General features: G+C 41.8%; 1 protein-coding gene across 4 annotated transcripts in view; it reads left to right on the top strand.

The window, feature by feature from the left end:
- Window positions 1-436: 436 nt before the first annotated feature.
- AMOT (angiomotin) overlaps window positions 437-23,287 on the top strand; it is a 76,565-nt gene continuing 53,714 nt past the window's right edge. The window contains exons 1-4 of one of the 4 annotated variants that reach the window (XM_066356309.1): window positions 572-709; window positions 10,285-10,362; window positions 17,781-17,933; window positions 20,065-20,998. In XM_066356309.1, coding sequence (XP_066212406.1) covers window positions 20,127-20,998 — 872 coding nt within the window. In that variant the 5' untranslated portion in view covers window positions 572-709; window positions 10,285-10,362; window positions 17,781-17,933; window positions 20,065-20,126. Of the gene's footprint in view, window positions 710-10,284; window positions 10,363-17,780; window positions 17,934-20,064; window positions 20,999-23,287 lie in introns of those variants that run through there. The other 3 variants (XM_066356310.1, XM_066356311.1, XM_066356313.1) reach the window with 3 other exon arrangements.

Raw genomic sequence — 23,287 nt, 5'->3', positions numbered from 1 at the left:
TCTTTGGAAAACCCTTTCCTACCTCCCAGCCAGTCCTGCGTAGACTCTTAGGACTACTGTAACCGAATAGTGCCACGTTAGTGTAAGGACTAGAGCTAGGGCCCCGAGTTTTCGCCGGAGGGGCCGGACCCCGCGGTTCAATTGTTTGAAACTTCCCCGCCCTCTGGCCCCGCCTCTCTTCCGCCGCCGCCCCCCCTCCCCCCCGCCAGCTTTAGGGTCCCGGCAGACTCCCTTTATTCCCCGCCCTCTACTCCGCCCACTCCCTAGTCCATCCTTCCCTCCACCTACTGGGCGGTCCTAGCCGCTCACCACAAGAAGAAAAGCCATCCATTCGTTCCCCTTCCTTACCGCCCATCCTTTGCCCAGGAGCTGCCTTCTTCGCAGTCACGCCCCTTCCTTCCGAGGAGATTTCTGACTGCCCAAGCTGGTAGACCCCCCATCTCCTCTCTCTTTCGCTTTATCTTCTCTTACCTCTCACCTCTCCCTCTACCCCGACCTGCAGTTTGTCTCTCCTCTGTCCATCCGCTGCTCCACCCTCCGGCCCGGTATCCTGCCTGTCCACTGCCACCAAGGAGAATCCAGAGGGAGCAGCGAAAAGGGGAGCAGCCGGCGGTTGGGGCTTACCCCCTGCCCATCCCTGGCCTTTGGCCTGGGTCGAAGCCACTCGAACGAGCAGAGAGTCGTCACCTTGTCTTCATTGCCTTCAGGGGTAGGAGACGCGTGGTTAATTTTCGCGGGGAACTGGGACAGGATCTATAGGTGGCATGAACTTGATTGTGCCCTCGATGTGAATCGATCTACATGGGAGTGGGGATACTGTGTCTTTGCTTTCTTTGCAGCTGGCCATGAGTTTTCCGAGATGTGCAGCAAGTTAAGTGGGTTAAAAAGTATGTACATTTCTAGTCCAATGGAGATGCTAGTGGGTACCACAACTTCAAGGTAGTGTTACTTACTTGCCTCCTGGGGTCCTTGTAGGTACGTCTCTAGATTACTAACACAAAAGGAATTAAAGACCTAAAGGAACTTGAGGTCTTCCTTTAGCTCAGCAGAAAAGTCCATGCTTATCTGAGATTGCTAGATACATTCCTCCTAAATGCTTAGGGTTGGAGTGGGGACTCACACTCCCATTCCCCCAGGGCCTTGAATTCTTGAAGTCTTCAAGTCTGAGACTAATCTACAATGATACACTTTGTGTGTGTGTGTGTGTGTGTGTGTGTGTGTTGGTGAGGAGGAGGTTGCCCCTTATCTGTTTTATATATGTTGGTGGTTAGTTTTGCAGGATCATGAAGGTGTGTTGATGGTACTAAGCTTGGGTCACTCACTGTGTGTTGGTGCTTCGGCAGCAAGGTGGACTTTTTCCATATATGAAAATAAAGGGAAGAAAAAGTGAGAGGGAAAGTGACTGTCTTTGTGGACCGTGAGCAATCCCTGGTAAATTACCACTAATATAATAAAATATAATAATTTGCAGCAAGGGATTAAATGCAATCAACTGAGACAAAAGGGAACATTAGTGACAAATAGCATTTCTAATCTCTAACATGTATTTTAAAAAGAATATTCTGACACCTTGGAGTGTCTAATTTATTTCTTCTTACTCCTGCTCCATCCCTGCGCCACGAAGAGTGGAAGTTTGAAGGCATTTTAAAACTTTCTTTTTCTTAATATAACCCTCTTCCATTCGGAGAGGATGGTAGTCACCATAATCTTCAATAACGGAGAGCTAACGTTAAATCTCCTTGAACTAGGTTTATGAATACTACTTTCTCAGGCCAGCCTTTGTGAAGCCTTCTCAGTTAGACCTTTCGGCACCCTCACTTAGAAGCTAAGAATAGTTTGAGATACCATTTTGGATGCGGGAAAAATCTTCACCCACCTCCCACCTTTCATCAGTTGGACAGGCATGGAAAACTTATAAGAATGGTGGTGTTCAAAGACCCATTAACAAGATGTCCCCAACCCATGGCTTAATTGGGAATAAGTTATTGACTTATATTTCTAAATCATTTCGTTGGTTGATTTTAATGGGGGGAAGGAAAGCAGGAAAGGAGAGAAGGAACGTTACAGGGTGACAATTTTAAAGGCTATCCTGTTTCAAATCAGCTGGGAGGGAAACATTGGCCTGACCAAACTGCATTTTATAACTAGCCTGGGATATTTTAATAGCCAGGTGGTTGTAGAGTAGCTGCATCTATTTACAGATAACTCAGGTTCCAGCTATTCTATATGGGTTTATCGCGGATCATTTACAGACATTTTCTGGCACTACATCATACTTCATTTTAAGATACTTCTTTCTTTGGAAAAACCTAGGTCTATAAAATTAAAAGCGCTTTCCCTAACTTCATAGTCTAGATATGAAGTAAACCTCTGTCCATGCTTGTATGTAGAATAACTTTTATGTGAAAATTGTGGGTCTGTTTACCTATTTAAAAGTTTTTAAAAGGGAATTTTAAATATCATATTGAATATTCTTTTGGATCTGGAAATTGAAATTTCATTTCTGGTTTATGAAGTAGAATTTATTAGACTAATGTACAACCAATGCATTTTGTGGAGTTGGCTTTATCTGAAGTTGTGTAAAGAACGAATCAGACTCTTTCTAGAATGCCTTAAGAACAGTCTGTTTAGAAAGCAAGGGGATGGATGATATGACCTTGAGACCCTCATTGAGAGCCAGAATTCTAAGAGGGTACATCTACCCCTGCGCTTCTCCTAAAAGCTCTCCCAAGAGCTCTCTCCCAGCCGTTGCCTTCTTTAAAAGGGTGTCTTTGTAATTAAGCAGCCCTTCTCCCCCATCCCCCTTTCTTTCTTTGATCCAGCTTTATAAGGTCTTTTATCCATTTGGAGAGAAGAGGAGTTTCTCACACTCTTCAACTCCCTTCTTAAGGTTTCTTTTCCTTTCCCTCCGAAAAAGTTCCCCACAATTTTTAGGTTGCTTAAAAGTTGTTTTGTTTTGTTGTTGGGGGGGGGGTACCAATGAGGTAGAATAGAGGATATATTCCCTCTTTGGAAATGCTTGTGACCAGGAAGTCTCCTCTTTGGAGACTGAGCATTTGCAGTATGAGATAACAGTATATCCTTAGGGACCTTCTGGAAGAAATTGTCCTTTGCACCCATTAAGCCCAGTTAAAAACTACTGAAAAGGGTGGAGAGAGGTGTGTGTAGTCGTGGCTAAACCATTTAGGATGGTAGATGAGTAAATGTTCCCAAATCTCCTATAACATCACCGCTTACCCCCATGGATTCAGTGGGTTTAGAGATCTGCTTGACTAATTAATTAGCTTGGGACTAAACCAATTTGTTTAGAATTGTTCTCCATTGATTTCCTGTCCTCAGGAATTTTTGTTGGTGGTTTACTATGACATGTTATCTTTAGTCTTGCATACTTCTTTGTTGCTTGCTGTGTTTTGTAGACTTTGGTCCAAAATCTAGAGTCCCACCCCTAAGTCAAAGGTGAAAATTTGGTCCCAGGAACAAAGACAGCATTAAACAAGCTGTCCATACACCATTACTCTGCCTCGTGGTAGGGTTTGAATCCCTTTTTTTCAAGTGAGAGGAGAGGAGATAGAGAGACAGACTCCCATATGTGCCCTAACTAGGATTCACCTGGCAACCCCCATCTGGGGCCAATGCTCTAATCAGCCTAGCTATCCACAGCACCCAGGACTGACGATTGACTCATTTGAGCCACTGGCTGCTAGAGGGGAAGAGAGAGAGAAGGGAGAGAGGGAGGTGAAGGAAGCAGGTGGTCGCTTCTCACGTACGCCCTGACCAGGGATCGAACCCAAACCTGGAACTTCTGCATTCCAGGCTGACACTCTATCCACTGAGCCAAACGGACAGGACCTGGATCCCTTTTAACCCAGAAAAAAGAGGGAAGTCTCCCCTTCCACTCAAAACACAAAATCTGAACAAAAAAAAAAAAAAAAAAAAAAAAGAAAGAAAGAAAGAAAAATGGAAACTGAGAGATCATTTGCTTTATAAAAGAATCCACTACAGGTTTCTTTGAAAGAACTAGCTTTCCTACTTAGTATCCTTGACCTATTACTTGGTATATAAAAAGTCACTATAACTGATTATTATCAAAAATACATTTATTGAAGAAAGAAAAACATTAGAATTTTGTTGTAATGATTATTGTTTGAATTAAGTGAGGCCATTAGTTGACCTTAGAAATCTTTTTGCTATATGGGATGGAGTTAATTGTCTAAATCGGTTTGGCTTGTAATAATGCTGGCCAGGTTTATTCCTAGCCTACAACCACTTGTAGAAGGGAGCTAGTATGACTTTCCCAAAATAAATCAGACTTCACAGATTTTGAAAACTATAAGGTGGGATTCTCTCTGCCATATTGGTGAAATATTTGAATGCTAGTTACTGTATTTGAGTAACCCAAGGACACGGAAAATTGCTTTAGGTAAATAAGAGCAACTTAAATATAAGAAACTATGATTAGCTTTCTTTCTTTTTTCCTTTTTTGTGACAGAGACAGAGACCGAGAGAGGGACAGATAGGGACAGGAAGAGAGGGAGATGAGAAATATCAACTTTTCGTTGCTGCTCCCTAGTTGTTCATTGATTGCTTTCTCACATATGCCTTGACCAGGGGGGCTACAGCAGACCGAGTGACCCCTTGCTTAAACCAGTGAACTTGGGTTCAAGCCAGCAACCTTGGGCTTCAAGTTACTGACTTTTGGGCTCAAGCTGGTGACCATGGAATCATGTCTATGATCCCATGATCCATGCTGAAGCCAGCAAACACGTGCTCAAGCTGGTTAGCCTGTGCTCAAGCCAGATGAGCCTGCACTCAAGCCAGTGCCCTCAGGGTTTCAAACCTGGGTCCTCTGCATTCCAGTCCAGGGCTCCATCCACTGCACCACTACCTGGTCCACTGCACCACCACCTGGTCAGGTATGATAACTTTTTTAGTGAGCTTATTGGTGAGAGGAATCTGGGCTCTTGATCCACCTCTAATCAGTTTACCACCCTTGGCAAGTTTCGTCTTCTGTAAATTGTGAGGGTTGGATAGGGTGATTTTGAGAACCAGTTCTCAAAAGTTTATGATTCTCTTCCTAGGCCTCGGCTTCTGGTGTGAATATGAATGATTTTTATTAGAATATTGTACAACAATTGTTAGAAATATAATCATGTAGTCATCTGGATATTTTTAAAACGCCTGTAAGTATATATTAATATAAATATATTCTGTTCTGTATTTTAACAACATATCTATTTGAAAAGCTAAGACCCTACCCAAAACTTCCTCACAAATCCCATAGTCCTAACAGATCACTTGCTTTTATTATTTCTAGCTCCTGACAGTCCTTGTTTTTCAACTTAAGTGAATTTTATATAGAGTCATAGAAGTATCCACTTGCTTTAAAATAAGTTTCCATCTAAGAATTATCTTTGTAAACCTGTGTGGAAGAATGAAGTCAGCACCTGACTGATTTTTTTTTTTTTTTGTATTTTTCCGAAGTTGGAAATGGGGAGGCAGTCAGACAGACTCCCGCATGCACCTGACCGGGATCCACCCGGCATGCCCACCAAGGGGCGATGCTCTGCCCATCTGGGCCTCGTTCTGCCACAGTCAGAGCCATTCTAGCGCCTGAGGCAGAGGATACAGAGCCATCCTCAGTGCCCGGGCAAACTTTGCTCCAGTGGAGCCTTGGCTGCGGGAGGGGAGGAGAGAGACAGAGAGGAAGGAGACGGGGAGGGGTGGAGAAGCAGATGGGCGCTTCTCCTGTGTGCCCTGGCTGGGAATCGAACCCGGGACTCCCGCACGCCAGGCCGACACTCTACCACTGAGCCAACTGGCCAGGGTCTGATTTTTTTTTTGTATTTTTCTGAAGCTGGAAACGGGGAGAGACCGCCAGACAGACTCCCGCATGCGCCCGACCAGGATCCGCCCGACCAGGATCCACCCGGCATGCCCACCAGGGGCATCGCTCTGCCCACCAGGGGGCGATGCTCTGCCCCTCCGGGGGGGGGTACTCTGCCACGAACAGAGCCACTCTAGCGCCTGGGGCAGAGGCCAAGGAGCCATCCCCAGCGCCCGGGCCATCTTTGCTCCAATGGAGCCTTGGCCGCGGGAGGGGAAGAGAGAGACAGAGAGGAAGGAGGGGGTGGGGGGTAGAGAAGCAAATGGGCGCTTCTCCAATGTGCCCTGGCCGGGAATCGAACCCGGGTCCCCCGCATGCCAGGCCGACGCTCTACCGCTGAGCCAACCGGCCAGGGCCTGATTATTTTTTTTAAGTGAGAAGAGGGAAGATAGTGAGACAGACTTTTGCATGAGCCCTGACCAGGATCTATCTGGCAACCTCTGTCTGGGGCGAATGCTCAAATCAGCTGAGCTATCCTCAGTGTCTGAGGCCGACGCTCAGACCAACTGATCTATCCTCAGCACCTGGGCCGACGCTGAAACCAATTGAGCCACTGGCTTTGTGAAAGGAAGAGAGAGAGGAGGGGGAAAAGAAGGGGAAGAGAAGCAGATGGTTGCTTTTCATTTGTGCCCTGACTAGGGATTGAACCTGGGAATTTGCACACTGACCAATGGCCTATCAACTAAGCTAAGAGACCAGGGCTGCACCTAACTGAATTCACATGAAGAATTACATACATTTGTTCCTTGAATACCAGGAGAGACTAGGTGTGATTTAGGGATGTTTCATGTATCTAGCAAGGCTGTTAATTCTATTTCCTTGACCTTCTGTTACCTCTTCATCATTCTTTTTAAACAAAAAGAAAACAATGGTTCACTGTTTGCTTTGCCTAAATCACTAGCATTGATCCTCAAATCACTGTATCCTGATATATCGTCAAGAGGGTACACATTTGAGTAGACTAGAAAATCTCCCAAGTGAGAAAATAAAGCAAGAAAACAAAAACATTTTGTTTTATAACTTTAAAAATAATACATTTAAACTAGACTGAATGTAGTAAGGAAACTAAAGATTTTAGACAATTAAATATAAGACATGTAGGTATAGCAAGAGAACCCACACATAATGGGTTCTTCGTCTGTGACCTTCACCATATAGTGAAAGTTCAGTTACAGGGCCCTTTAATTTTCCTTTGATAGCAAATTTATAATATACAATATGTCTAATCTCCAATTTTGGATGGACTCATTCATGAAACCAGTGGCTTATCATAAATTAGACTGAATTGCTTTAACCAGAATAGGAAGGTGAAGTATGGGTTTTTAGTACATAGTACCAAGTACAGTACAGTGATATTTTTTTATGATATGTGTTCATGGGGAAAATGAAGATGGATATATTTGCTGATATCTCTTAAGGTAATTTTTGAAAATCTACTTTTTAACTCTATTAACTGTCCTTCACATTTTTAAAGTGACTTTCATTATTGACTCTACGATGTGTAGACTGTGTGATTTGACACTAGGAACTGGGTTTCTCTGCCCAGCCTCTCTGACTTACCATGTGACCAGGGGTAAATAAATTAGCTGCTCTGAGCGTCAGTTACCCTTCTGGGAAGCAAGGATATTAATACTTCATGGAGGTGTTTAGGCATGCTTCATATTGGACACAAACTTTGAGGTCATTGGATGAAAGTTGTTAGCACGATGGCAGAGCTGGCTTATTATAGGGTCCTGGGCAAGTGTTGACTTTTAATAAGTTTTGCTTTCTTACAGTGTCCGTTGCTCCATTGCCTTATTGACTATACTTGATTGTGCCATTATTTGTATTATTGACCCTCTTGGTTCTTAAAATAATTAAACATTTTCATTTAGGTAGTAAGTTGAAGTTCTAGTAACAAGACTCTAGGATATCCCAGGGTGATGAAAAATAGCTTCAAAAAAAGACATTAGTTGGAATGTGCCATAGAATTTAGTGAGTTCTTCAAAGCTCTAGAAAACTAAAAAGAGTAAAGCAAATTTCTGTGTGTGTCTGTGTGTGAGTGTGTGTGTGTTTTAAAGGAGAAAGTTTTGAGTAATATTTGCTTGTGACACATACTGATGATAGCCAGTAACTGAAACCCAGCCATTGTAGTGTTTTATACACAGCTGGTTTTTATTAATGATGGAATATTTATGCTTGCTGTACAATCTGTGGCTCATTTCCATGTGTATGTCAGGACTTAAATACCCCCAAAAGCAACATTAAGATAATATTAAATATAAATGTGGCCAAGATGGAAAGGGCTTTTTTTTGGGGGGGGGTTCTCTTTTATTATTATTGGTGTTGCTTCAGATCACAATAACTGCCCCCCCAACTTTAGGCACTGATGCTGATCTTTTCTTTTTCTTTATATAACCTATAGCAAACTTTACATTTTGATCCTTTTGATATGGACAAATGATCTCCCCTCCCTTCATAATGCAGATGAAACTGATGTATGTGTTTTTTAAGAGCACATTTTCCCTGCACATGCTTCTCATTATCCTAGAGGCCTGGACTCAATCAGTAAAGGAGCAGAGAAACCACATAATTGAAAGGAGAATGACGGTGGTGCATACTTGGAATATTTGTGGGAAGGGGATTGCTGACATCAGAAAATTTAGTGGCCTGAGTGTTAACAGCATTGAAGAGAAATACGCTTTCTGTGTTTCTGTGCATTGAGAATTATTTTTAAGGGGATAAAAAGTGGGCCAGGTTTTACATCCTTTTTTGAAGTTTCCTTGGAAATTTTGATGAAGATTGTTATAGAATAGTTCAAGAAAAAGATTCCCCATCTAGAAGCTAATTATTATATTAATCATTTGGGTTGTTTTCAAGGGGCATGGATTTGCATTGAATTAATAATGTTTTTTTCATGTGATAGGAAACTAGATAAAAATCACAGATGAGGAAAATTAGTTAGATTGCCTATATTGAGGATATATAATTTTCTTTTTATTACATTTAGGTTTTCAGTTCAGATTTTTGTTTCACTCTGTTTATATATAGTGATCATATTTTAGTTTTGGAGCCAGTTTTACTTTCTGGATAATGGGCTGTAAACCAAAGCTTATTAACTTGAGTTTCCTGTATGAATTGGAGAAATAAAATAACAAATGACAATAAAGCATTTTATTAAGGTAACATTTGTTTTGTTTTCTTCTACAATTAGTTTCTCTTTGTGTGTGTGTGTGTGTGTGTGTGTTTTGCAGAGGCAATTTTTTTTAAGCAAACAATTTTTGGAGCTAAGAAAATTTTGATGACCCTCTTTACCCTCAAGGACATTCTATCTGCCTCAGACTCTCAGTTAGGCTTCTATTAGGGCAATGTGATGACTTTTCTGACCTGATACATTTTGTGACTAGACTAGCAATTCTCCCTTGGCAGATTGAAGAAGAGTGTTTATTGTGGGAACTGGAGTGCAGGATTCCTAGCGTGTTCATTCTTCTGTACTCCACCATTTTTTAAAGAGAATGTATACTTGCTCCTGGGGTTTCAGTGCCATTTGAAACAGAATAAGTGCTGTGTAACTAAATATGTAATGGAGGCCTGTTGTGGTGTTCCTTTTCCCCATATAACTAGTAGGGGACAGTCATTCTGTACATATATTCCCTGATCCTATACCTGCAGCAGATGCCTGCTCTAGAGTTTTGGAGAGTGGGCAAGCAAGTTGTATGTCCAACCAGTGGGCTAATTTATATGATTTGTAGTTTAACTGATTTCGTTCTAGTCCTTCCTTGCAGGCAAGATCTAGATTTAGTTTTGCAATGGCAACTCAATCAAGATAGGTTCTTGGGGCTTGCAAGTCGGGGTGAGAAGGAGGGGTGTACTTTGGGGAGTGACTCAGGCCCTTTGGTATGAAGATATGAAATGCTGGCTCTTGTCCATGCACCTGCTGGCTGCCACACCTGTAGTCAGCACCTGAGCCCCACTCAGACACAAAAGCCAGACTGAAGGCAGATGGGGCCCCCTTAAAATGCATACAGCAAAACGGGGCCCCCAATTATGTTAGTGGAACACCACTGCAAATTATATTTAGCCTTTCCAGTGTTGGTAAGGGGAACCAGCTTAGATACTTTGTTGCAGGTGCAGTACACAGCTTGCTCAAGATACTGTTGGAGCCCCAAGGGAATCTGCCTTCCTAATGAATTTCTCCTGTGAACTGTCCTCTTAAAAACTGGAGAGTCAGTTCTGTAGAAGTTTGTGTCTAGTAACCTGGCACAGAACAGGAATTCACAAGTCCTGGGGTCTTATCTTGGCCCCACCAGTGAGCCAGAGTGAAACCGTGGTCAAATTAGTTATCATTAGCTACCTGTCCTGGACTTAAGCTTCTGCAGTTGTAAATGGAATTAATCACATCTGCCTTTATTTCCTCACAGAACTGCTGAGAAGGGCAAATAAGATAACAGAAGTGAAAGAGCTTTTGTCTCCTTAGAAGAAAGGCTGAGAAACTAAAGGTAATAGTATTATTGTTATTGCTTTCATTCCTTTTCTTCTCTTTTTTATTTTATTTTATTTATTTATTTTTTTCTGAAGCTGGAAACGGGGAGGCAGTCAGACAGACTCCCTCATGCGCCCGGGATCCACCTGGCACGCCCACCAGGGGGCGATGCTCTGCCCACCCGGGGCGTCGCTCTGTCGAGACCAGAGCCACTCCAGCACCTGGGGCAGAGGCCAAGGAGCCATCCCCAGTGCCTGGGCCATCTTTTGCTCCAATGGAGCCTCGGCTGTGGGAGGGGAAGAGAGAGACAGAGAGGAAGGAAGGGGGTGGAGAAGCAGATGGGCGCCTCTCCTGTGTGCCCTGGCCAGGAATCGAACCTGGGACTCCCGCACGCCAGGCCGATGCTCTACCACTGAGCCAACCGGCCAGGGCCTCCTTTTCTTCTCTTTCTGTTGCCTCTAGCAAAGTCTTTGGGAAGTGCTATTTACTCAGTATGCAGTTATTAGGCATATTTTATGTACAAATTAATGTTTTAGGTGTTAGGAATGACACAGAAAAAAATGACACAGGAAAAAAAAAACTTGCACCAAGTCCATGCCCTCTAAAATCTTGCAGTCTAGCAACTTCCATTTCCAGCTCAACCTATTACAGTGATTTCTGCCTGGGTACTTAGAAACTTAAAGGGTAAGAATTAACTTCTTTTTTTCCTGTCTGTATTGTAACTGGGGAGTTCCATTCCTGGAGCAGTGTATTCCAAAGACTAGATTGAAGGTATAAAAGGAAGAAGGAGAGAGCCATGGGTAAATACAGGAATTTCTCACTCTCACATTTGCTCACTCTGACCCTTGCTCACTTTTTCAGGGACCCAACCTAGTTTCATCTTTGGTTCCTGTGTGCTCCTACTCTTTGTGGACCAGCCCACTCTTTGACCTTAGCAGTTATCCATATGCTAAGGACTCCAAAAGATATGTCTCAACCTATTTTTGACTCCTCCCTTTCCAACTTCCCTAACATCAAGTTGGTTATCAGATCCCATGTCTTTTCCCCTGGGAAGCTTTGCTTAGGTGGCTCAAAGTTTTTTTTCTAGGGTCCTCTGTGTTGCCAGAGCTGTCTGTTCATACCTCTAGTTTCCTGTTGGATTGTGCCCCACTACTTGACTGGGATCTCCTTGAGGACTGGGCACTGTTGTATTTCTCTCTCTCTCTCTCTCTCTCTCTCTCTCTCTCTTATTTTTTGAAGCCACACTAAGACCTTTACAGTACCTGGCTACAGTTTAGTGCTTAATAAATGTTTGTGGAAAATATGGTATGGTACATGTTCTAAATAAGGATGTATACAAAGTCCAGTAGAAACTCTGAGGAGAGAGAATTCGTTTTTCCATATTAAGCAAGCTTAGGGCAGGGGGAAGAGAGAGAAGGATTAGGGGAAAGCCTTCAAAGAGAAGGTGGAAACATGGAAAGCACTGTCCTCTTCTGAGAATTCTTGCTAAGCAACCCAGGAAAGAAATGCAAGTCATGTTCACTTTTGCTAAGGCATCACTAGCCTGTTTCCTACCCTATGTTAGGACTAGATGACTTTTATGGTCAAGTCTGCAAATAAAGCTCTGTCTCATTTATCCACATAATATTAAACGGGTGACATTAAATGTGCCACCTTAACTGGGGCTGAAAACAGAGATACACAGGCTCATTGGTTATGTATACATAGTTCTATATAGCACAATAACCTTTAAAATACATTGAATATTGGTTTCTGAAAATTGAGCAATTTATTTCTGAGAATTTAGCAGGTTGGGTCACTAGAACTGAATGTTTTCAAACTGACTGTCAGACCTTTCCAAGGGCAAAAATGAAAAATGATATAATACATTACAGGCCATGAACCTGTTCTCACCCACCTGATGCTTTTACTAATTAGCTTCTTGGCTGGATGGCAATTTGGGACAAGTGCATGCAAGCTGGATTCACAAGGGAGTCCACATTCCACTCTGCCATTTTGAAAGCCACTGGGATACTACACTGCTTCTCTTGGCTTCTTTCCCTCCCAGGAGTGCTGCTCTGCGTTGGTGGAAAATGTGAACAGGATAACTTTTCATTCAATGAAGGAGAAATTTCATGGGACTTTGATGATTTGGTCATTTTATTTTTTTTTATTTTAGTAGGTTGTCTAAAACAGTGTTTTTCAACTCTCAGTCCACCAGAAATTTCATGCCAGTCTGCGGAACAGTTAAGCACCTGATGTTGTATGGAGATTACAGAGTTTATAATCGTACAAAATTTCTGGTGGACCAGCACCAACCAGTCCACAGACTAGTGGTTGAAAAACACTGGTCTTAACATTTATGCTCTTTGACCTGTTAATTTTACTTTTGGGTTTCAATCATTAGGAAACAATCCAAAATATTGAAAAAGGCTAAATCACAAAGATGTTTTTGTTACATTATTTAGACTAGAACAAAATTGAAAGCAATTTTAATGTCTGAATAATTAGAAAATGGGTAAGTGAATCTTGATAATACTCATTTAATGGACTGTTACACAGTCATTGCAATGTTTGTTATGAAGTCTATGCCACAACATGGAGAAAGTGCTTATAATAAAGTGAAATGTAAGCTCTAAAATTATATGTACTTTCATATTTCATTGCTTTGTAAAAACACAAATACACAATGAAAAAACCTAACAGAAATATTCTATAATTTTAATGATGTTTGGGTTGAGTTGCTAGGATTATGAGTGATTTTTTTTCTTTGTTATAAATATTTGCATGTTGTGCTTATATTACTTGTAAAATAAAGTAAACAAGAATGAGTAGCATGCAATTGAATATAGGATAATGGTAAAGCAGATAGCTTGTAGGTATATTCTTAAACTTTTCTCAGTTTATGCTCTATCTGATTTCATGTACTGCTCATACTCTTTCTGAGGCAAGAAGAAATGGGATGTGATGGCATGATATATTTAATACTCCCTTGGAATAGGTGTGTATGGAGGGAAGTGAAGGGGTGGGGGCAACAGTATTTTCTTGTTACCCAATATTCCACTGCTCATGTACATTTTAGAGTTAATCACTTTTGTTGCCTGTTAATGTGTTCAACTTCATTACTTTATAGTACAGAAAAGTGAAAGTGGTACCAAATTGACCACATCTTTGAGTTGCCATCTCAGAAACCAATAACTGACACTGATCCTCAGTAAGATTTGGAAGTGCCAAGGCCTTACTGTGGGTCCTAAAATAAATTTCTAACCTAATCTAAATTGAGATGGAGATAAGGGCAAATAGGTGGGGTTGACTCAAAGACTTTTCTTAAGCTAGTGCTAGATTTAAGTAAGAGTAAGTACCAAGTTTTTATGATGCTGACAAGATCTAGAACAGGGGCCTGGAAACATCGAGCAGTGGGGGTTTCTGTTATTCTCTGACCTATGTGCATAAGTTGGCCTAAAGAGGGAGATTGTGTAAGATCCTTCAGTCATCCTTAAACTATAAACCCATCTGTCCTACCTCTTTGGACCCTGACCCCTGCCATGATCATTTTATTTCCTATGAAATCGAAAAACTGGTGGTTACGTGAAACCAGGTTTATATTCTCTCAAAACTAGAGTCAATTCAATTTAATAAGTATTAATTGCACATCTTCTATGTGTAAACTAGTATGCTAGATAATATATTTTAGTGGAAGGGTCTATTCCCCGAGGTGTAAAAAAAACCTGTATTCTGGTCCTGGCTCTGAACCCCTTTAAATTCTGGCATCTTTATCTATAAAAGAGGGTATTTGCCTGACCAGGTGGTGGTGCAGTGGATAGAGCATCAGACTAGGATACAGAGGACTCATGTTTGAAACCCCAAGGTCGCCAGCTTGAGCACGGGTTTATCCAGCTTGAGTGCAGGCTCACCAGCTTGAGTACGGGATCTCTGGCTTGAACATGGGATCATAGACATAACCCCATGGTTGCTGGTTTGAGCCCAAAGGTAGCTGAATTTAAGCTCAAGGTTGGTGGCTTGAGACTAAGGTTGCTGGCTTGAGCAAGGGGCCACTCTCTCTACTGTAGCCCCCAGTCAAGGCACATATGAGAAAGCAGTCAATGAACAACTATGGTGCTGCAATGAAGAACTGATGCTTCTCATCTCTCTCCCTTTCTGTCTGTCCCTATCTGTTTGACTCTCTCTCTCTGTCTCTCTAAAAATAAAGAGGTGTTTGGACCACTGTATGGTCTCCCAAAAGTCTTTCTTACTTGCATAGTCACTGATATAAGCACCTCTACATACAGACCAAATTGCAAATAAAGATATATATATGTATGACCTTGCTTTATAAAATTGCTGCCGACTTCTAGGGAAAAAAAGCCATTTTGAAATTATATCTAATTTTTATTGAGCCTTTATTAAGTGCCAGGCTCTGTGTTTATACTTTACATGGATTACTTCCTTCAGCTTTATGGAAACCCAGTGAAGTATGAGCACCATTATCCTTCTTTTACAGATGATGAAATTTGAGATTTGGGGAGGTCAAGACACATGTATGAGGCCAGTGAGCAAGCTATAGATCCAGGATTTGGACTTAGGCAGAGTAACTCTAGGCCCAGGGTCTTAACTATACTGTTTATACTGCCTGCCCATTACGCATTGAAAATTTATGGATAACCATTGTTTCTTACCTCCCAAAGGAAGTGAATTAGTATCCAAGGTTCCAAGACTTTTGGGAAAAGTATTCCCTAGGACACTTCAGGCCACAATATGGACCAACCTGAGAGGACATTAGAGGATTCATTTGCCTGTTTTGCCTCTCTCTTTGTGAGGGAGGGAGTGTGTGTGTGTGTGTGAGAGAGAGAGAGAGAGACTGAGATGCACAAATACATGCACGCAGATGCAGATATAGGGAAAACTTTGAACTGGCTTCTTTCCATTTAGCTGGAAGTAAAATTGTATGAACAAATTGACCAAGATTTAGCAGAGAAACAGGTTTCTTAAGCTTAGATTCTTCATCCTGGTTGGTGGAGTGAGGGGTGGGGGCAGACTAAGAGGAGGTGATAGAAAGGATAGCAAGGATAGTGAGAAGATCTTATAGGCATATTTCAAAATTTATTTGAAGGGTAAGAATTTGATCTGCCCTGGACACCTTGTAATGTTGATTTGCTGGGACTTGGCTTGGTAATCATCTGGGCTCTCACTAATGTGTTTTGGCTCAGCCTCCCAGGTATACCGGGAGAGTTCAATGACTGCAAATGGAATAAGGATTCAGCTTGGCATTGCCACTCTGTTGTTATTATAGAAGAGTAGAATATATAGATCCAAATTGCATTTTTAAAGAGAGAACCATGGATATCTTTCTTCCTCTATCAAATATCTTCAGGGACATTCTGTTTGTCCAGGAGAAACAAGGTTATTTTATTGATTGAAGATGATGTCAGACCCCTGGCAGTTAGTGTGATTAAATTTGTGGGCAAACTAAAGGTTGCAGAGTTCATACTTTTTTTTTGCACATGAGACAGAATATTTTGCTTTTTTTTCCTCTAATAAATAAACGAAGTAATGTTTTCCTTTTTATGTGATTTTTAATATGTAAATGAACATAAGTTCTAAGTTCTTTAAGAAAACAATCAGCAAACTGGAGAGAAATCAGCAAAGATTTTTTTTTTTTTACTTAAGCTGTGCTCTTTTCCTCTTTTAAACAGAAACAAAAAAGGCCAGGAGGTGGGGTAATGGGGAGGGACAATCTGTGTCCTACTGACATAAAATGATGTGGATTTTGAAAAAGATATGGAACAGAGAGGACAAAATTAAGAAAAGGAAGTAAGACTTTGGACAAGTAAAGTTTTCTTGGTGAGGAGCCAGGGCATCAGGAGCAAGACAGTCAAGATTGGCATGAAGAAGCTAAATAGTACTGGCAAAGGATTATATGGTGGTTTCTCTCCAGGGGTTCAAATTTTAAGGCCTTAGGCTGTTTTCTGCATGTTTCAGTTGAAAAAAAAAAGACAACTGTTTTGTTCAGAATTGGACAATAGAAGCACAGTGGTTATTTACCATAGCTCTGTTAATAGTACATCTTTGATTCCAATTAGAAATTGTTCCTCTCTTTGAAATTAGGGGAGACACCCCAAAATAATTACCTTGCAGATTGGAGATGATGATATTGCTTTTGTTTGTGATTACACACTGGGCTGAAACAAGATGGAAAGACAAATTTCCGTGTTTGCTCACTTTATATCTGTTCACTTTATTTTTGGCAGCATTGCAAGGAAATAATGTTAAATTAATCATTGTGTGGTTTTGTGGATTTTTTAAAAACTTGGATGTTTTGGACGTGCTCCCAAATCACAGAGATGCTCGTGCGCTTCCTGTGCATTGCCTTGCTCCGCAAATGATGTCTCTGGTGCAGATTAAAGCCTTTCCTTTAAGTGACATGAGTGAGGCATGGCTAAGCCAGGACAGAAAATAAGAATGTAGGTCATGTGCATGTCACGTAAACACAAACTTCTAAGTTTGATAACCATTTTAGTTGGACCTGCGGGCCTTTTCTGAGGATCTAGGCAGTACTTATAAATGAGGACTCTTGAATCTATAGCTGGTGGGCGTTTGCAGCTAGTCTCTATAGTGTGAGTTTAGCTTTTTCCTTTTTGTGGAGATACTGGGGCTATGGAAGTGCTGAGAAAGTGAATGGAGGGATCTTCTTGAAGGATTGCTGCTATGCATTGAGAAGAGCAATGCCTTTGCTATTGCAGTAAGAATTGAGGAGCCATCAATCAGATTGTAAGCTCTGTAAGGGCAGGAACTATACATTGTGTCTTTTGTATTCCTTGATGTATTTAACATGAGGCTGGCAAATGTCTGGAATAGCCAGTATGCAGTGAATACTTAATGACTTGGTGAAAAATGAGTTTGGGTTTGTTTCTGCCCATCTGTCGTTATAGCAGTTGAATCAGGAGTTCCACTGAGCATTTACCTTTGACCAAAAACCTACTTTCTGAAGACTGCCTTTGCTTCTAGGATGTAGGGCAGTAAGCCTTACTCACCTCCCCAACTACTGATAGCCATTTAAAGGTTGTACCCTAAAGGTGACAGTGGTATGGCTTTCTGCCATCACCTGTCATTCCATCTCAGAATTGAAGCAGTGGATTTTTGGGGCTGTGAGGTTAAAACAGAGCAATCTTTTCTAGTCTCAGACCTGGACATTTCCATCCCCTGGAGACTGGCTGACCTCCAACATACACTGCCCTATAGTGAAGTTGGGTTTTTTTGTTTGTTTGTTGTTTGTTCGTTTTTTTGTGTTTTTTTTTGTCCTGGTGGAAATGGACTCTGCCACTCATATAAAAAGCAAGCACATGGGAGGACAAGTCATTCCCTTGGAAAGACTGGTTTGGTTAACTCTTGGCCATTGGTGGCAAAATAGAAACGACGTTTTTATTTCTTCCCCCCTCCCCCTCCTGAACATTTCAGACTGACCACTGGTTGGACTCTTGGCTGCGCTTAACCTGAACCCGACTGAGTGTTAGGGGAGAGGGAATCTGCCGTTGCGGTTCCTGGAGCTGCTCATAAGCAAGAATTCCCTGTCCTGATCAAGGCTTTAAGCCTAAAAGAAAGCAGAAATAGGTATGGACCATCGGTGTGTGCGTGCGTGTGTGAGCCTGTGTGCCTGTGCGTGCAAGCCTGTGTGCATGCAGGGTGGGGTGGGTGTGGAAGGGGAGGGGGTGGTGCACTAGCTCTTCAGGATCTGGGGCAGCTCAATGTCTGCATTTCTCTGTCTGCAGGAGGGGTTTATAAGCGATTTTCTTGTGACCATACATATGCCTGTTTTCATTGTTTTACCAAAAAAATAAATAAATAAAGCAGTTGGGTAGTCATCTTTCTAGTTTCAGGCCCCCAAAAAGATTTATATGCTATACTTGTCAGCCTATCAGAAAATCCTAATCTAACAGTTTAAATACAAGAGTTCCTGTGGGTCACTGGCAAGAAAGGAAAGGGAACTTAAGGGCAGGTTGTTCAGCCCCTTGGTGTGTGCTTCCCCCAAAATTTGATTAATAAGATTTAAAAAGGGTCTTTGGAAGGTTAACTGTGGGTCATACTATTTTATACAATAATTGGAAACCAGGTAGCAGTAATCATGCAAAAAATGGGAAAGGAGAGCAAATGATCTTTCTCCAACTACCATACACATCTTCTGGATAACTCTCTGTAAGACTAAAGAAAACGGGCTCATATTTCCAGAGAGATGGAGGCCATATCATATAGAAATCAGGGCCTTGTAACCAGGATTTCAGAGTCTCATCTAGGAACCCAAGGGTGGGTTAGGTTGATGTTTATTGTGACTTTATGTGTGACATTATGCCCACTGTTCAGCACTACTTAAGATCCTTAGAGTGAACATTTTATTATTGAATATTAATATTAGATTGAAGTACGTAGCATCAGAGACGGATTCTATCCGAAGATATTTTTGAACCTATAATGCAGGCGTCCCCAGCCTACGGCCTGCCCATGGGCCCAGGCCGCATGCAGCCCCCTGAGGCCATTTATCTGGCCCCCTGCCGCACTTCTGGAAGGGGCGGGGCACCTCTTTCATTGGTGGTCATTGAGAAGAGCACTGTATGTGGTGGCCCTCCAACGATCTGAGGGACAGTGAACAGGTCCCCTGTGTAAAAAGTTTGGGGACCCCTTCTATAATGAGTTTGTGTGTACTACTATACTGTGCAGAGGGAAAGAGAGACAGAGTGAGAAGTCACCCATACTATTTTTTAGTTGGTGCAACAGAAGACAAGAAAAGATGAATCAGTTGTTTAGATTATCCTGTAAAACCGTGACATGCTTAGAATTTGAATTCTGAGTTGTCTTACTACTGATAACCTGTTTCACTCAATCCATATTACTTTCTTAAGAAGAATTAGTGGTGGTGTAGTATTATAATTATACCTTTTCCAGAAGGATGACTTTTTTATTTTTCAATTTCTAAATGCTGTCAGAGGCACACTTCAAGACAAAGGGTTTCCCTTTAAGCTCCTCCAACCCAACAGCAACTGCAGCAGCAACAAAATCTCAAAGAGAATTCCTGGATAGCTAAAAGAGAAACTTTGTCAATAACAATTATCCCAAGCCTTCTCTTACTAAGCCATGGAGCACCCAAATGGACAATACAGAAAAGATTATTTTTATTAATATATATATATATATGTATATATATACATGTATATATTATTTTTTGAATGAGTTTTATGAGATAAGACAAAATGATTTGCATCAAGCAGGGATCATTTCTATCTGGTACAATCCAAGTTCTCTTCGCCTTTTGTTTATTTTACTTATTATTTGGCATTTTATAACTGCCTTCACATGCTGAACTGCTTTACAGATCCTGTCTATGGGATAACTTCTCTCCATTGTCCTGCCCCCACTGCTACAGCTATAAGAGTTGGATTTTTCATTTAAATAAAATACAGATAGATGAACCTTGTAAGTAAGGACCTAGGAAAATTGCTTTGATCAAGACTGAATATTTAACCCATGCTAAAAGTGAAAGAGGAAACAGAGAGCTTTTACGCCTTCAGGCTTCTCATCATATCAATGTTAGAGTCAGGAGTTACCAACAATTAATATATTAATTCTAGAGTCAATTCTCTACTTTGTCTCTGCAATGGAATCCTCACCCCCAAATACCCATTTTCTTCCCCTTATAGAGGAATGATTTATCCATCAACTGGGTGTTAAGCTTCCTGTTTCCCCTTCCTAGGTCAAGGGCAGCCCAAGTGCCCAATTTCTCTCTCTCTTCACAAGGCACCACCAGCAATAGAGATGAGAAATTCTGAAGAACAGCCAAGTGGAGGAACCACAGTGTTGCAGCGTCTGCTACAAGAGCAGCTTCGCTATGGCAATCCTAATGAGAATCGCAACCTGCTTGCCATACACCAGCAAGCCACAGGGAATGGCCCTCCTTTCCCCAGTGGCAGTGGGAACCCAGGTCCTCAGAATGATGTGTTGAGTCCACAAGACCACCACCAACAACTTGTGGCACATGCTGCTAGACAGGAGCCCCAGGGTCAGGAAATCCAGTCAGAAAACATCATCATGGAGAAGCAGCTTTCCCCTCGAATGCAAAATAATGAAGAACTTCCAACCTATGAAGAAGCTAAAGTCCAGTCCCAGTACTTTAGGGGTCAACAGCATGCCAGCGTTGGAGCTGCCTTTTATGTCACTGGGGTCACCAACCAGAAGATGAGGACTGAAGGACGCCCATCAGTTCAGCGGCTTAATCCTGGGAAGATGCACCAGGATGAAGGACTCAGAGACCTTAAACAAGGACATGTCCGCTCTTTGAGTGAACGACTAATGCAGATGTCACTGGCCACAAGTGGAGTTAAGGCCCATCCACCTGTTACCAGCGCTCCCCTCTCCCCACCACAACCCAGTGACCTCTACAAGAATCCCACAAGTCCCAGTGAATTCTACAAGGCCCAAGGGCCACCTCCCAGCCAGCATAGCCTGAAGGGCATGGAACACCGAGGCCCCCCACCAGAGTATCCCTTCAAGGGCATGCCACCCCAGTCCGTAGTATGCAAGTCCCAAGAGTCAGGGCACTTCTATAGTGAGCATCGTCTGAACCAGCCAGGGAGAACAGAGGGGCAACTGATGAGGTATCAGCATCCCCCTGAGTATGGAGCAGCCAGGTAAGAGAGTTCCTTTCTATAATTTTCTGACCTCCTCCCAAACCAGCTTGTGCTGTGTGTTAGGAACTTTAAGGGAAAGAATGGGCAGGTGTTTGGTATAGCAGACTCTGCAGTGCATGGCTGGCCCCCGACTTAGTACATTTCTTGCCAACCTGAATTTCTAACCGTAATTAACACTATTAACATTCCCTGAATTTTATAGGTTGAGTATGGCCTCAACTGCCTAGTGGTTGAACAGGAGCCTTAATTTCAGCAGCTATTTGCTCTCCTGTCTCCTAGGACATTGAAAGAAGTATCAGTGCTCCATCTTGTGAGTTATTAAGCCCTTTAGGAGCAGAAACAAATTATTTTGGACTTCAATTTGTCTGGAATATCCTATCACTTCTACTTACTCCACTATGCAAAACTCTCATTACATATTCTGTGAACACATCTTTTTGCAGAATTACTGAGTCTTTTGGACACTAAACAAATACCCAGATACTACTGTGGGGGAACTATATACGTGCAGGTTCAGAATATAACTTCTCTTGTACTTCCTTTCAGTTTATGAAGTCTGGATTGCATCTTTCTTCTGTAGTGACTTTGATAGTTGCCTCTCTTGGGTTTTTTTAAATTTTTTTAAAGATTTTATTTACTGATTTTACAGAGAGAGGAGGTGGATGGTACAAAGAGTAATTGCTTCACTCTACTGTTCATTGGTTGCTTGTCATATGCGCCTTGACTGGACGAGCCCTGGGTTTTTGACCAACAACCTCAGTGTTCTAAATTGGTGCTCTATCCACTTCACCACCACAGCCCAGGCACCTGTCATGTTTTTAAACAACTAATTTAAATTCACATCATATGATGTAGAAGTTTTGGTCAGATGCTAAAATGTAGAAGGCAAAATACACCCATGACATCTGTATCTTTGGATGTTAGTTCGGGAGTACTGTTTCATATTTATTTTATTTCATTCATTATCATTTTATTTTTATTCATTCATAAACATTCATTCAGTTTTCCCTAAATACAGGAGTAGACAAATGTCGATTTACAGTTGTGAGTTCATGAAAGAGTGTATTCTTGTATCGTTATTTATTAATTATTGTACTATTTATTTGTATTACAACTGTAAACTAATTTGCCCACCCATGTATACTTCTGACTTATGTGAGGGCCCATTGTATCAACTGGAGATTAGGATTCCATTATTCCATTCATTATTTCTATTGTTACTATTGGAACCATGTCTCTGATTAGTAGTATTTCAGCAGAGGGAAGGTTTCAACCATAGGCAACAATGATGGAAATTTTGTGGTATTCATGGCCTCTTACCAGGGGTAATTATGGGTAGCCATGAGGTTTGAAGTGCCTGAACCTAGGGTGACCTTTTCCATAAGGGACCTGCAGACTAGGCTTGTGTTTTCTTTGATGTCTGTCTCTTTGCCTCCTGTCTCCTTACTCCTTTGGGAAAAAAGCATGTTGGCTTGAAGTTCTTCGTTGGGTGACTCAGGATAGAAAGCAGTCAGGGAGTGGAGTAGAGGTAAGGTAAGAGAATGCACCTGGCATTTCCTGTTATTTCATTATTTTCTCCTTCGAGATCCATTATTTAGCCAGAGGCTCCGCCCTTAACTTGATTAATTTAGGATTTTATTCCGCTTTAACTCAAGTTGATATCTTAATCTTTTTTTTAATCTCTGTGCAGCTCTCAAATGGCAGAAGCCTAAGTTCTGAGAAGTGAGTTGGAATAGGAAATGGGGTAACTGACAGGGGCCTCCCGATTTAAATGAGAACAAGAACCCAATTCCCATCTGCCCAGTGAAACTGAAGACCCAAGGAGCAGTTGGTCTGTTGGACCACTGAGCTTAGTGGAAACCCGTCCAAGCCAGCAAAATGTCAATGAAGCTGGGTTTTTGTTTTGTTCTTCCTATTAGTATGGAAGAGTCTGTGGGACTCCCTACCGTTTGTGGATGGGCTGACGTCTGTTGCCTTGTGGGAGGGGAGTATGTTGGCTGGGGTGTGGAGCAGAATCCAAAGCCGTACTCAGCACATGGCCTGCCTTCCCACGAAAGCTATTTTCAGAACTCATTCACCAGTATTGTTCATGATCTGAAATGGCTCCCACAGTGTTTGAAGCTAGATGGAAAAGTCCTTTGATCTGCCTAAATAAATAATAAGGAACCCAAAGAGATTTTTTCCCTTCTCATAATGATTAAACCACCAGAGAAATGTAGCTGCATCTATTTTACAAGAAGATACTTGTATTTTCTCCTCCCTCCTATGTTATCAGTGGCTCTATCTTCC

The sequence above is a fragment of the Saccopteryx leptura genome, chromosome X (assembly GCF_036850995.1).
Source record: "Saccopteryx leptura isolate mSacLep1 chromosome X, mSacLep1_pri_phased_curated, whole genome shotgun sequence".
NCBI lineage: Eukaryota > Metazoa > Chordata > Mammalia > Chiroptera > Emballonuridae > Saccopteryx > Saccopteryx leptura.
This window is presented reverse-complemented; position numbering and strand designations above follow the sequence as displayed.